General features: G+C 44.2%; 1 protein-coding gene across 1 annotated transcript in view; it reads left to right on the top strand.

The window, feature by feature from the left end:
* Positions 1-8,648: 8,648 nt before the first annotated feature.
* TTC39B (tetratricopeptide repeat domain 39B) overlaps positions 8,649-15,707 on the top strand; it is a 127,703-nt gene continuing 120,644 nt past the window's right edge. The window contains 3 exon segments of the mRNA XM_047064768.1: positions 8,649-8,690; positions 8,692-8,818; positions 8,821-8,891. Of these exon segments, the coding sequence (XP_046920724.1) occupies positions 8,649-8,690; positions 8,692-8,818; positions 8,821-8,891 (240 nt within the window).

Below are 15,707 nucleotides of genomic sequence, written 5' to 3'. Positions count from 1 at the left end.
TAAGCGTGGAGCCCATCGCAGGTGGAATCGTGACCTGAGCAGAAATCAAGTAGGTTGCTCAACCAGTTGAGTCACCCAGGGGCCCCGTGAGGAAGATGGTTTTTAGAATCAAATATGCCAGAGTTTGAGTTGGATTCTTTTAGATCCCCTGAAGAGTATTGAATTATTATTATTGTTATTTAATGAAGCATAGTTTTTACATGGTATTACATTCATTTCAGATGTACAACACAGTGATTCAACATTTACATACATTATGAAGTAATCTCCAAGGTCACTTATGTTTTAATCGGTTGACTTGGCTAGACATGAACATAAACACTCTTTCCCCTGCAGCCAGTGGCTGCTGAAATTTCATTTCTGCTCTTTTAAGATCAACCAGGCTGCTTGGCATTGGCCTCACATGTGCATGGCCTTGGGGGACAGTCAGAGATCGGGGCAAGAGTTCATGCCCCCAGAAGTTGGAGCTTTCCCCTCTACCCCTTCCCTTTCCTGGGTAACTCTTCTCGACTTCCAGCTGCGGTGGTGGCTCTGCACTCTGTCCTCAGCTTCTGTGAATTAGTTCGACTGTACAGATTGTCCTCTGGCTAAAACCATAAAAAAACAAGAAAGTCACAGAGTAAGTATGAGACCCCAACAGCTTCAGAATCTACCTTCTTTGGGTCTCTCTTCAGTGCATTTAGGTAGGTTTTTTTGGGTCAAGAGTTGTTAGCCTCAGGAAGTAGTTCTCTGGGCTTATTTCAGCCTTCTTTGCAGTGTGACATCTATGATTTTTATTGATCCCTTGTGCATGAACAGTGCCATTAAAGTACATTTTGAGTCCGCCAAGGGTCTATGTCCCCAAAGGCCTGGAATTGCCTGATAATGACAAAACTAACAGCCATTATGGTGGGAGGCGGGTGGTAGGGGAGCTCACAAATTTCTGGGACATGTTCGTGGTACTGAGGCAGATTTGGGGTATGTAAGCCTTTCCTAATTGCCTCCAGGCAATGGTTATATCCCTGAAAAATACCTTTCAGCAAAGGGCCTTCACATGGTATATCTCACTCAGTAGTGACTTGGGGCCAGTCATCTGAGAGCCTCAGTTTTCTCATGTGTAACGTAAGCCTTGCCTACCCCACAGGACTGTCATCAAAGTGCTTAGGAGACGAGAGAGCAGTTCAGACCTGCAGAAATAATACTGTGCTGCCTCTGACCTTAGATGCACAGCTGAGGTGGTCAGAGGATCCCAGGCTACACCTGAGAGCCATCACCCTGAAGCCCACCCTTTCTACCTTTCTTTCTCCTTCCCTTCCTCCCTCCCTCCCTTCCTTCCATTTATTTATTTATTTATTTATTTGAAGGATAATTGACATATGTTATCCTATTACTTTCAGGTATACATCGTAGTGACTTGATATATATATTTTTTAATGTTTATTTATTTTGAGAGAGAGAGAGAGAGAGAGAGAATGTGAGCTGGGGTGGGGAGGTGCAGCGAGAGGGAGAGAGAGAGAAATCCCAAGCTGGCTCCACACTGTCGGCGTACAGCCTTATGTGGGGCTTGATCTCACGAACCATGAGAACATGACTGAGCTGAAATCAATAACGGATGCTTCACCAACTGAGCCACCCAGGCACCCCATGACTTGATATTTTTTATACATTACGAAGTGATCCCCACTGTAAGTCTAGTTACCATCTGTCACCATACAAAGTTGTGTTATTGACTAAAAGCCTGCTTTTCAATGTTTAAATGTGTTTCCAGATAAAGCTGTCTGTTGGGAAACCAACAGGGAATTCCAAGTCAGCTGGAAACATCAAAGAGACAGTATACAGGCAGTACCAAGTATATCGAATAGCATAAATGATTTCACCTTCAAAGTCTTTTTCTTCCCAGAAGCACATTAGCTGGTATGGCATGGTGAGGGAAATTACTTGCGATAGCTGGGAATTTGGGAACATGGAAAATGACCTACTTGGCTCCTTCCACTCACCACCCACACTCCATCATAACTGAAGGTCAAGGATGGCTTCTTTCAGTCTAGCTACTAGAATTCCAGCATTTATGTACTTTAACACCCTATTCTCTATTTGACATGCCCAAAAAACGTGCAAGAATTGAAGTGCATTGTTCAAAGGTTACAAATCCAGGTCTCAAGGAGCTAGGAGATGAGGCTTTACCACAGGTGGTCTGACATCTGGGTGGGAGTCAGGCTCACTTGGAGCAGTGATTGGCTTTTTTTCCCTAATTTTTTAAAATGTTTATTTATTTTTGAGACAGAGAGGGAGAGAGCAAGTGGGGGAGAGGCAGAGAGAGAAGGAGGCACAGAATCTGAAGCAGGCTCCAGGTTCCGAACTGTCAGCACCGAGCCTGACACGGGGCTCGAACCCACGATCTGTGAGATCATGACCGGAAGTGAAGTTCGACGCTTAACGACTGAGCCACCCATGCCCCCGAGCATCTACCTTTTTTTTGCACCTGTCAACTAGGATTAAATAAATAAGTAAATAATATAAATAAAAAACAAAAATAAAAATAAAATGTGTGAAAAATGATATGAAAGTGGTTTTATTGAATCCCATGGAAAATTAAGGGATATTCTTACCACCTAGACTTTGTAGTTGTGGGAAGACTATCAAGGAGAAAACTGTCACAGCCTTTCATTTAGATGGCATGTTAATGTTAGATCTTGTGTCCTAAGTAGCAGCAAAAAACACTTTCCTAGTTTCTCATCCTGAACTCTTGGGGGGGGGGGCTCTATCTGGCGGGTAGGCTGCTTGTGCCCAAAGGACTCAAGTTGCTTACCACAATTTAGAACAGTGGTTCTCAAGGCATGGTTCTTGAATTAGCAGCAGCACCAGCAGCAAACGGGCCCCACCCTGTGCCTAGATATTCAGAGACTGGCAGTTGGGCCAGCAATCTGTGTTTTAACAAGCCCTCCAGACAATTCTGTTGCATGCTCAAGTTTAAGAATCACTGCTTTTGAGACACTTAGAGCTAATTACTATAGTGCTGAGTCAAAACTGATTTCAGAATATAGATGTTGCTACATGTAAGTCTTAAAAAAATTTTCCAAGGCGTATTTTTTTGAGAGAGAGAGAGAGACAGAGAATGAAAGAGAGAGTGAGGGAGAGAGAGAGAGAGAGCATGAGCACAAGTGGGGAGGGGCAGAGAGAGGGAGACCCAGAATCCGAAGCAGGCTCCAGGCTCTGAGCTGTCAGCACAGGCTCCCCACTGTATGTAAGCCTTATGGAGAAGGTTTGTGTCTGTGACTCCTCCTCTAGGTGAGTGTAGGAACCGCCTGGTATAAACCCAAAGGGCCCAATGAGAAGTGTTGCAAATGCTGGGCCTAAAAGAGGCTGTGAGGGCAGAATTGAAGATGGTCAAAGATAATGACTGGTTTACTAAAGCTGTGCGTGAAATACAAAGAGAAGGTCACTAAACAAAGATGCTAGTATCCTTCAGAACGTGGAAAATTTTTGGACTTCCAGGACAAAGACTCCAGCAATGTGAAGGGAGATATGCCAGAAAAGAAGGCCCAACATTGCCCAGAGAAAGAGGACTTGGGGGAGGTATCCTCAGGAGGGAAGGTGTACCTGGGCTGCCAAACTGCTCCAAGCCCACCTGTCCAAGCCCACACCGACTGGAAGTTACAAATGCTTTAGCTAGATGAGTGGGAAGGTATGTGGAGCATCTAATAACACTTTGAATTAGACACGTGTACGTTTAGATTTAGGTTTGTTTGCATATCACAGAAAACTCAGTATAATGGTAGCTTAAGCAAGATAATAACGGATTTATCGTTCACGTAACGTAAATGTGGAATTGGTACTTTTGGGGCAGCTCCACTGTTATCAGGAATCCAGACTCCTTTTGTCTTTTTATTCCACCATGCTAATTTTTGGCTTCCATTCTCAAGGTATGGTTCAATAGGACAGCAGAAGCTCCAACCGTCACATCTCTCTTCCCGGCTGTGGGAAGGAGGAGAGGCAGAAGGGGGAAAGGGCACATGCCTTTGTTGAGTCATTTCCCTCAATTTAGTTTAATAATTTAATTTAATTTCTTAAAGCTTATTTATTTTTTTTGAGAGAGACAGAGACAGCACAAGCGGGGGAGGGACAGAGAGAGCGTGAGAGAGAGAGAATCCCAAGCAGGCTTCGTCCTGCCAGTGTGGAGCTCAATGTGGGGCTCAAACCCACAAAGCCATGAGATCATGACCTGAGCTGCAACTAAGAGTCAGACACTTAACTGATTGAGCCACCCAGGTGCCCAGAGTCATTTCCCTTTAAATACCTTTCCTCATCTGAAAAAAATGTGATTAGGGGTGCCTGGGTAGCTCAGTCGGTTAAGCGTCCAACTTTGGTTCAGGTCATGATCTTGCAGTTTGTGGGTTCGAGCCCCACATTGGGCTCTGTGCTGACAGCTGGGAACCTGGAGCCTGCTTCGGATTCTGCGTCTCCCTCTCTCTCTGCCCCTCCCCCATTCACGTTCTGTCTCTCTGTCTCTCAAAAATAAATAAATATTAAAAAAATTTTAAAAATGAGATTAATATAATTTAAAGAGACATAGGGAAAATAAATAGGAAGATGATTGGAAAGATTTTAGAAACATAAAAAATATATAATGTATAAATATATACTTATATTTACATATATATTTAAAACAAAGAACTGATAAACTGGTAAACTGAATGTTGACCCAGCTCCAAAATGCCTAGAATAGGGATATTCTTAAGGGATATTTCGGCCTCCACTAAATGATGAGTTTTCTTCCCCTAGCATTTAAGCCTCTCTCAGAGACATGAATTAATCCCTTTTAGGTCATGGAGGGAACTCTAAATGCTTATATAATTTTGAAAAAATGAGTTGGCATCAGAGACAGTTATCATGCTTTGCACATTATCCTAAGAAAAACAGTATTTACTTTTTGTATTTCACGTAATTTGCCATCTTTAATGTCCCTCATTATTACTGGTTCTGTCCTCTTTACAAAAACTTACTATGCTATAGCATTGGCTTTACGAGGCCTAAACAAAATGCTCTGTGTACTATGAGCTTTTTTATACTTTCATTTAGTCACTCAATAACCATACATTAAGTATCTGTTTTAAGTTTTGGGCACTGGGGTTTTATTATAAACACAAAACACAGGGTTCCTTTCCTGATGGGAGTTTACATTACAGTGTCTGTGTGGAGGTGTTGCTGTTGAGGGAGATAGACCAAGAACACATAAACAAATGAGCAAGATAGTTCAGATAGGAAAAAGTGCTATAGTTAGGAGGACATGGGAGCGTGTAATTGAGAGGGAGAGGCTATGTTAGAAGGGAAAGTTCTCCTCCAGGAGCTAAGATATGAATGTGAGACAAAGCCATTAACAAATGTGCAATTTACAATGAGCACTTATTTCGTGGTTACGGTCATCTAAAAATTTTTGTTTCTAAACAAAATTCCCACTACACAAATGATGAAGATACAACTTCTTTTTAAGTCAAGTATCAACAAAAAAATGCTCCATCTGTTAATGCCAAAGATAAGATTGTGAGCAATATTAGAATTATTTTGAAATCCAAACAGCTGTCAGTAGGTGTGCCTTCAAAAAAAAAAAAATCAAGCACTTGCTCTTGCTTAATCTCTATATTAGTTACTTTTGGGAAATGAAATATTTGAGTATCTCACTTGACTGTTAAGAGTACAATGTTATCAGCAAACTGGCAATGAATTCTGTGGCAAAAATGAATCCATTCTGGTTTTTGAAAGAATCTGTTTTATATTTGTGATTCATGATCTTGTAGAATCCTACATGTGCAGAGAAAGTTGGCATCTGCCAGGAGCAAAGCAAATCTGATTAGATGTTCCAGTGGCTAGAACATATTCATTTAGTGTTTACAACTGGCTTCCTTAGAAATATGAGTGTTGCTTATCTAGTGACGTGAATTTAAAACATACAGAGCCTTGAGCACTGGGTGTTATATGTAAGTGATGAATCACCAAATTCTACTCCTGAAACAATTACATTACATATTAACTAACCTGGTTTCAAATAACATTAAAAAATAAAAATAAAAACAAAAAAAAACACACCCCAAAATGATTCCATTGGAACAATGTATGTTAAGCATAGAAAACCTCTAAGAATATACATTAAAATGTTAACTGTTTAAAAAAAAACAAACATACAGAGCTTCAGATATGATCCCTGATTTTTTAAGAAAACCCACCAAACTTTATAAGAATAGATTTCCTAAAAAATTGGACTTGATTCTCATAACATCAACATACTACAAATCTAGAGCCAAGTTTTTTGTATCTCTTCACAATTTGAGATGAAATTTGTAAGACAATAACAAAGCATATGGGAGAGGGAGAAGCCACCAATGAGATGGTTTCACGTCAAAAAGATGTGATATTAATTTAGGAACCAATGAACTTTAAAAAGTGGAATCATGTGTGAGTAATAGAGCAGAATCTGGACCCAGACGGGAATCTAGCCTCAGAAAGTGAAGCATAAACAGAAAAGAGGGTGGAGGGGAGGAGGAATGGAAATTTTCAGGCGTATTGGAATTAAAAGACTCTTAGTTCCCTTCTAGCCCATATATTTGATTCTAAGAGCACCCAAAGAATGTGTTAACCAGGGGCAGCTGGGTGGCTCAGTCAGGCGACCTATTCTTGATTTTGGCTCAGGTCATAATCTCAGGGCCAAGGGATTGGGCCCTGGGTCGTCTAGTTCAGAGTCTGCTTAAGATTCTCTTTCTCCTTCTCCCTCTGCTCCTCCCCTGCTGGCTCGCTCTCTCTAAAAAATAAATAACTAATTTTTTTTTTTTTTTAAAGAAGGTGTTGGGGCTCCCGGGTGGTTCAGTCAGTTAAGTGTCCCACTTTGGCTCAGATCATGGGAGTTTGAGTCCTGCTTCTAGCTCTGTGATGACAGCTTGGAGCCTGCTTCAGATTCTGTATCTCCCTCTCTATCAAAAATAAACATTAAAAAAAAGAGAGAGATGACCAGTTAAAAAAATGACCTTATTGAGAATACAGATAACCATAAAATTTACCCATAAGCATACAATTCAATGATTTGTAGAAAATTCAGAGTTGTGCAACCATCAGGACAATCTAACCTATTTTTTTCATTGTTCATGGGATAGAAACCATTGTAGAGCAAGTTTCAAGGATGCAAAGGGGATTTATTGAAAACATGTGTAATAGACATGTGTGGGCAGTTGGTTTACTGAAACAAGTAAGGAGAAAGAGAGGGAGAGTGGCTGGAGGCAGTACAGAACAATGGTTAAAAGCTACCCCTTGAAGTCAGACTGCTGGAGCTCAGATTCAGGCATCCTTATTTGCTTTAAAGCTGTTTGACCTCAAATAAGTTACTTAACTCTCTGAGCCTCAATTTATTCATCTGTAGTATACTAGTACCTACTTCATGGGGTTATGAAGGATAAATGAGATAATATGTATGAGGTGCTCAGCATAGTCCTGACCTATAGTAAGTACTCAACAAATGTTAGCTATTTTTATGATTATCACTGGATGACCATTAAATAGCCTTTCACGAACCAGACACAAAAGACCACATGCTCTATGATTCAATTTATATGAAATTCTAGCAAAGTCAAAACGATGGTGATAGAAAGTAGACCAGTGGTTGCCAGAGGCCATGGAGGGGGGAGGGGGCATGAATGACAGCAAAGGAGCACAGGGAACTTTTGGGATGGTGTTTTGTAAACATTTGTCATGGAATTAAACTTGGCGAATTTGATTGTGTGTGAAACAAAGCAGACAAAAAATACCCCAACCCTAAAAAATATAGCTTTTAATTTTCTAGTTGGATAGTTTAATTATTACATGTTAGAAGCAAGAATGAATTTCTAAACTCAGCCGGCAAATATTTGTTGGGTACCTATTATGTGCAAGGCACTGTTCTAGTGCTGAGGATACAGCCTTGAAGTGGACAGCATCTCAACCCTCATACAGCTTACAGTTCAAGCATGAATTAGATACATGTATTTGGGCCCACAAAAGTCAGTGTGGGATGTTATGCCGACATAATCGAGACAGGGGAGTAGGAGGAGGGGTAGAGGAGCTCCAACTTATATAAGTATCTGTTCCGTGGATTTTCCTTTATTTTTCAAACATACACAGAAGTAAACACAGCGTGCCTCTATCTGACGTAGTGTTTGGGCACGTGGCGTGACAGAGGCCTCTGGGTGACAGGTGATCTTGAGTGACCCAGGGCTGCCCTCTGGTCCCCATTATCTGTGAGTCTCACGTGGCGACGCAAGCGGACTGGCATCGGCCCACGGACCAGGTGGACGCTTCCACCGGCCTGTAGAGTAGCGCGCCCTCGACCTCGTCAACTAGGCGCTCTCTTGCCTCCAGGCTACCAAGAGCCCCATCCTCTCCCGCCCCCACGCCTCGGCAGAGCTCACTATGCTGGGCCCCGGCAAGCACCCGCCCAGAACGTGGGCCAAACCACCGAAGTCTCGGCCTGCGAGATGACTCCGCCCACCAAGCGACCCTACCCACGGGTGACCCCGCCCACTCGGGGGGCGGAGACTCGTTGCGGGAACCTGGTTAACTCTTCAGTTTGAGTCGCGTGGGGGGGCGGGGCGAGGCCTGCGGGGGGCGGAGCTTGCGGCGAGGCGGGCCGCTTGGCGCGGGCTAGGGAAATGGATGCTCTGCTGGTCTGCGGGCGCCGGGGGCGGGGAAAGCACTCGCTCAGCTCGGCGCTGGCCCCGCCCGCGACCCGGCGGGAGCCCGGGGCCGCCCCCTTCCTCCCTCACGGGCGCTGGGCTGAGTCCCGAGTCGAGAAACCTCGGAGGCTCTGAGCTCCCTGTCTGGGTTTGGGTGGCTGCAGCCTGAGGAGGAACATGGCGCTTGTAGGCAACGGAGCAGAGCTGGAGGCGGACGAGGTACTGGCTGGTGGGGGTGCGGGTACTGTCCTTGGAGTCCGGGAGGGATGAGCGAGCCCGGCAGGGACGGCCAGGGTCCGCCCCCTTGGTCCCCAGTCTGGGACAGGCAGCCTCCGGTTCGGAGGAGGGGGCAGGGGCTGCGGGGGGGGTGGGGCGTGGGGAGGGCACCCGGCCTGGGAGGTCTTTCCCTGCGGCCGCGAGGAGGGCGCTCGGAGCAGAGGCGCTGCGGAGTTTGGGGCGCCGGCACCGCGGGGTCGTGGGATAGAGGACACCACGTCGGGTCGGCGGGTGGTTGGGTGCGAGTGTGCGGGAGCGCGGGACTCGCAGCCCTGGGCTGTTCTGAGACTGTTCAGGAGCGCCTGGGCTTTTTGAGGTCTGACCCTGAAGTCCCGATACTGGCCCTCGGGGTTTGTGGAATCTCACTCCTGTGGAAGTTTCCAGGTGGCAGAACCGAAAGGCTTCAGTCGGTGACAGGAGGAGGACAGGCTGAGGAAGGAGCCCCAGGGGTGTTTGCGCGAGCGGACAGGGCACGGGCTGCCGAGGGGCCGGAGGGCTGCAGGACCGGAGCAGCAGCCCAGGAACTGGTGCTTTCTCCGCAGTCCACAGGGCACGGGCCTTTCCCACGCAGGTCCGCCGTGGCAGTGGTGGACGGGAGAGAACCGACTCCGGCCTCTTCACTTCTCCACTGTATTTAAATAGCCATTTCCTCCGGTGGCGGGCGCGCGGGGGTCTGAGCACCCTTTGGCGCGCGCGCTGGACCTGTTGAATTATTGATTGTTCCTTTCAGCCGCACTTGGCAGTTCCGGAGAGACGCTCCCTCTTGCGCTGGAAGTTGAGGCCGGCAGCAGCACCCACATTTGCTGCTGCTGCTGCCATTTTACCTGACTTGAATTTTACAAGTCGCTGCTGGAGGAGGTTTAGTTTCAAATGATGCAATAGTGGAAGATCTGGAGGAGGCGGGTTAAGATTCCAGTCCCATTTCTTTCATGTTGGAAAACTCCTGACAACGAATTGTGTTCTCAGTGTAGCCCTTAATATAAAAACGAAACAAAAACCAAACTGCAGCTCCTTTACACGACTGACCGTCAAGAGGGCAAGCCGGGTCATTGAGAACCTTCCTTACAGCCAGTCCCTTGCAATGAGGACCCCCAAGACCACAAAACAATGAGCCACAATTTGCTAAGTTGCATCTATTTATTGTTGAAACTTTTACACTAAACATAAAGGCAAGTGATGAAATAGCATATTTGTTGCTATTTTCATCCATGACAACCTTTCTTTATTTATAGCTTTAGGCTGTCTTTGTGGTATGACCTAGAGCCTCCTGTTTTTCTTTCCTCCTTAGTTCTTTTCTTTAATCAAGGTAGTAACACTTTCATGGCGCTTTGGCCATACATACACTCCCTTCCTCAAAAGTTTTTATGGCTGTCTGTTATATATTAAGTATTTATATATCTGGCATGCAAGGCCCTGGCAAAATGATCTAAATGTGATGTTCCAGCCTGTTCCCAACTGCTTCCCTTTGTATAACCAGTTAATTTGATCAGTGTTATGCCCATATTATAGATGAGGAAGCAAGACTGGAAGTAGATAGTAAATATGGAGTGAATTTTTGAATCCCTAGTCTGCTATTCTAAAAAGATTTGGTAGTCTTAGGGCTATATAATTGTCTAGACCGGAGCATTGTTGAGAAAGAAAGGGGATGCTATTAATAATTAACACTTGGACAGTAGGTGTGAATTGGGACTGTCCTGGGCTTATAGAAATACATAGTCATCCTAGCTATGCCCACTGCTTACAAGATGAACCGAAGTGTTAAGCTACTCTAGCTAGGGAGGAGGACTCTAGTTCTGTGGGGGAAGTTAGGTCTGAGAACAACAGAGAGCTTGGCACACAGCTTCTTGGTAAATACACATTTGTTAAATGAATGAATAAAAGCAGAAATGATGTTTCTTAATAATTTCTCATTATTTGCTTTATTTTTCTTTTTTTTAAATTCAGTAACTGTTAGGCTCCTGTTAACATGTAATGTACTATGTTGGTCCTAGGAGGTGAGCAAAGTATAAACAAATTTTTTTGTTCCTGCCAAATTCACATTTATCCCTCACAGTATCCCATTTCTATTGGTATAAATTTTGCAAACATTAAAAAAAAATGTTTATTTATTTTTGGCGGTGCCTGGGTGGCTCAGTCAGTTGAGTGTCTGACTTCGGCTCAGGTCATGATCTCATAGTTCATGGGTTCGAGCCCCGTGTCGGGCTCTGTGGTGACGGATCAGAGCCTGGAGCCTGCTTCGGATTGTGTGTCTCCCTCTCTCTCTGCCCCTCTCCTGTTCGCGCTTTGTCTCTCTCTCAAAAATAACTACACATTAAAAAAAATAAAAAAAAAAAAGAAAATGTTTTTTTAGTTTTGAGGGGGGGGAGGGGCAGAGTGAGAGGGAGACACAGAATCCGAAGCAAGTAGAGCTGTCAGCACAGAGCCGGCTGTGGGGCTTGAACTCACGTACGGTAAGATCATGACCTGAGCCGAAGTCGGAGGCTCAACCCACTGAGCCACCCAGGCCCCCAAATTTTGCAAACATTTATTGAACATTTGCTCTGTGCTGAAACTTGGTAGGTGCCTTAGAAAGAGAAGACACCGTTTTAGCTCTCTAGGGTTCTCTGTCTAGGTAGGGAGATATGACATGTGTATAAGAACTCCAGAATAGAGCTCAAGGCCGTGTAAGCAAGTAGGAAGTAGTGCATTGTGGACTGGGTACCCTTGACTTCCTTGTAGAAAGTCCCTAACATTTCATTGGTCTGAGCACTCTACCATGTCTACACGGAGTGAACAAGAACTGGCTCTTCAATTTTACTGGGTGTGTGAAACTAAGATGGCTTATTTCAGCTGGGGAGCTTTTTAAACACTTTAATATACACTTGATAGGCTTTGTGGCTATTATTTTATATCCTAGGGAAGTAGAAGGGGGCCATGCGGTGTAGTTGGAAAAGTAGCTAGGAATTAGACGAACTGGGCTCTCTGTCAGTAATTTGCCCGTTAGCCATGTATTCAGTATGTGTGCAGACATCTGCCCGCAGATACAACGGGGCACCAGACTGATAAGGTTTCTGTCTACAACTTAGTGATTTCATTGAGTAAGTCTCATTTTCTTAGGGTTCTTTTAAGTTTCCTCATCTGAAGAAGGTGGGGCTGGATGAACCCTAAGTGTTCTTCCATTTCTAGAAGTCTATACTTTTGTGGGGGGGATGCTCCTTTTTGGGAGGAGAGCTAATAAAATGGGACTTCCTTTTCTTTCAGAGTTTCTCAGGAGGTGATGGTGGTAGAGAAACTGTCATGGTGGCTGGGGGATGGAGTGTTTTCTTAGGTAAACTGGTATTTCTTGTTGTTGTTGTTTTTCCATTTAGTTGCTAGGAGGATAAATGTGGGAACACAGAAGTTAGGGCTTGCAACCTCAAGGGTGGCAGAAATGGGTTCTGGAGGGAGGCAAAAACATCTTAGATATTACAATGGTTTTATGGCCCTTCAGAGCTTGATCAACAATATCTTATTACTTAGTATTAAAATTTCTTTCCTTGAGTTTTCTTGGGTATTATGTAAGCAACGTTCACATCAAGTTCATGACAGATATACAGTATGTATGCAAGGTCAATACTATAAACCTACGACAAATAGATGGGAAGGACTGGAGAACTTTGTATCAGTTACTTGATCTTTAAGTTCTGTCTCTCCTGGTGACCTCCTCCTGTGTACAGGCCACCCATTGGCTGCCTTGTGGATGTTGCTTATGTTTGGCCCTGAGTGCTTTCATGAATGACTTGGTATCTGAAAATTAAATAGGAACAGGTTATATTTTATTATTTAATCCTATTAAAGTTATTCAGTCCATCAGTAGTTGTCAGGTACTAAGAAAAGAACATATCAGTAGTATCTGAATGAATATCTGCAGCTACTTAAGTTAAAAATTCTTTTCTTCTGTGAAACAAAAGTTCACTAAAAATAACTTTTTTTTAAGTTTCCATTTTTATTTTTTATTTAAGTAATTTCTACACCCAGTGTGGAGCTCGAACTCACAACCCCGAGATCAAGAGTCACATACTCTTCTAACTGAGCCAGCCAGGCACTCCCCAAAATAACCTCTTTAAAAAGTGATTTTTAAGAAGACAAATTTTCAATTGTTTTACCTTTGAAAAATAGCAGTTTTGAATGTCTGTTAAAAATTTGGTTGCATTGATATTGTTATGTAGAAATTGGAAATTTGCATGTGTAATCTGATACATTAAAAGCCACTCAGCAAATACAGTTATAAAGTTAAATGTTAATAGCTTTAAAATATTCAATTTAACTTAGGGGCGCCTGGGTGGCGCAGTCGGTTAAGCGTCCGACTTCAGCCAGGTCACGATCTCGCGGTCCGTGAGTTCGAGCCCCGCGTCAGGCTCTGGGCTGATGGCTCAGAGCCTGGAGCCTGTTTCCGATTCTGTGTCTCCCTCTCTCTCTGCCCCTCCCTCGTTCATGCTCTGTCTCTCTCTGTCCCAAAAATAAATAAACGTTGAAAAAAAAAAATTAAAAAAAAATATTCAATTTAACTTAAAATATTTATTTTAACTTAAAATATTTATTTAGGTATTCCAAATCCATTGTTGAGTAAAAAAGAAGAAACTTTATACTGGCTTTTTTAATGTATAAAGCACATATACATCTCAGTGTTATTAAACTTTCATGGTGGGTATGGTTAGGAAAAATTGTCTGAAAGGGCTCCTTAAGAAGGCTATATGGAAAAAAGTGAGAAACACTGGTTGAAGAAAGAAACGGCTAATGTGGCAGGTGCTTTTGTGGCCTGCCTTTTTGGCTCAGGGTTTCTGAGATCTAATTCTAACTTAGAAAATTTATCTTTGGAGTTTTAGATGAAGTTTAGATAAGATTGATTGCTACAGTTTTTTAAAGAATCAGATTCATTTTTTTTTTTAAGTTTATTATTTTGAGAGCAAGAGAGTGCATGCATGCCAGCTGGGGAGGGACAGAGAGAGAGAGAAAGAGAGAGAAAGAGAGAGAGAGAGAGAGAGAGAGAGAGAGAGAGAGAGAGAGAGAGAATCCCAAGCAGGCCCCACACTGTTAATGTGGAGCCCAATGCAGGGCTCAAACCCACGACCTGTGAGATCATGACATGATCCGAAATCAAGTCGGACGCTTAACCCAATAAGCCACCCAGGTGCCCAAGAATCAGATTCATTCTTTTATTCCCCCAGTGATCACTGAGTACGTCTCAGGTGCTAACAGTCTGTACGTGCTGGAGGTACCCACTAAGATAAGACAGCATTGTTGCCTTTGAGGAACATACGCTCTTAGCAAAAGACACAGTTGTGCAAGTAACTAGTTCTGTCTTTGGATCAAGGTAGGTTTTAGGTAGAAGGGTCATGTAATTTATTGTCCGTAGCAGGGCAGCATGAGAGTAAATGGGATGCTTTTAGTAATTACCCTAGGACAACAGGTGCAACTCAGGGATGCCACCCTAGTTTAGGGGCTGACAGAGACTTTAAGATAAAGAGATAGATAGCATTTGAACTGGGTCTTGCATGGTGAGCAGGCTTGTGCCCGGCAGAGCAAGTGGGATATGGCACAGGCTTTGTGGAAGTTGAGATGGGCAGGAATGAGAGCACACCTGGGTTCAGCAGGGCCCCCAGCCAGCGGGAGGGAGAGCCAGTGAGGGCTGAGACCACAGAGGCCAGCTTGGATCATGTGGTACCGCATCTGGAGCATATCATGCTAAGTGTGGGTGAAATCTCCTGAAAAATGGGAATCTGGAAGGTTTTTTAGCCAGGCAAGTGTGATAAGGTTATTTCTTTTAGGAAGAAGAATCTGGTGAAGTTAATGCAGCCAGATTGTGGAAGTGGCGGCAGGAAGGGCGAGAGGCTTGTTGCAAGAGTTAATGTGGGAGGAGGTAAGGACAAAAGTGGAGCAGAGGCCACGGTCTTTGAAAGAAGTGGCCAGATGTGAGGGAGAACATGGAGGAGGAATTGTCTTGGGGGCCTTTTCCCCAGTTTGAGGGTCAGCGGATGGGGAGGGGTGGGGAGCTTTCAGTGATAATTCTGGGTTCCTTGTGTGGCTGGACTGTGGTGCTGTTAACACACGAGGGATGGGTGTAGAGGACAGGGATGGGGAGTACCTCATGTAGATTATGCTCACCTTTGTGGCTTGCTATGACTTTCCTTTTTTTTTTTTTTTTTAATGTTTAGTTACTTAATTTGAGAGACAGCACGAGTCAGGGAGGGGCAAAGAGATAGAGAGAGAGAGAGAAGAGAGAGGATCCCACGCGGGCTCCGTGCTATCAGCACAGAACCTCACCCTGGGCTTGATCTCACAAACAGTGAGATCATGACCTGAGCCGAAATCAAGAGTCAGGCACTTAACCGACTGAGCCACCCAGGCACCCCCTCACCGTGACTTTTCATTACTGAGGGACTGTTTATGAGTGCGTGAATTTGGGCAGGGCTGAGAAAGGGTGTTTACAAATTGGTTCTGCAGATTAGTGGGAGGTAAAAATAGCATCAGCTTATGCCATCAGCCTCCACGTCCTCCTCAGGTTAACCAACCGGCAGTTTTCCTGATTTGTTCAACCTTGAGTCTTTTGAAATCCCGTCTCTTCTTGGAATGCCACCTTCTCAGTGAAACTTGCCTTCGCTTTCTCTTCCCCGTCCCTTCGTACCTGGATACCCGCTTCCTTCCTCTCAAGTCCAGTAGCACAGGTATGCTCTTTCTAGGCAGGTCTCCGGTCTTCCTGGGGTTAGCTGTTTGCCTTCCCTTCTTAGCTTAGTTCCCTGC

Source organism: Lynx rufus, unplaced genomic scaffold (assembly GCF_022079265.1).
Source record: "Lynx rufus isolate CCGP_SWC_20201006 ecotype Redwood Valley unplaced genomic scaffold, mLynRuf1.p SCAF_10, whole genome shotgun sequence".
NCBI lineage: Eukaryota > Metazoa > Chordata > Mammalia > Carnivora > Felidae > Lynx > Lynx rufus.
The sequence above is the reverse complement of the archived record's forward strand: the minus strand, read 5'-3'. Positions and strand labels throughout refer to the sequence as shown.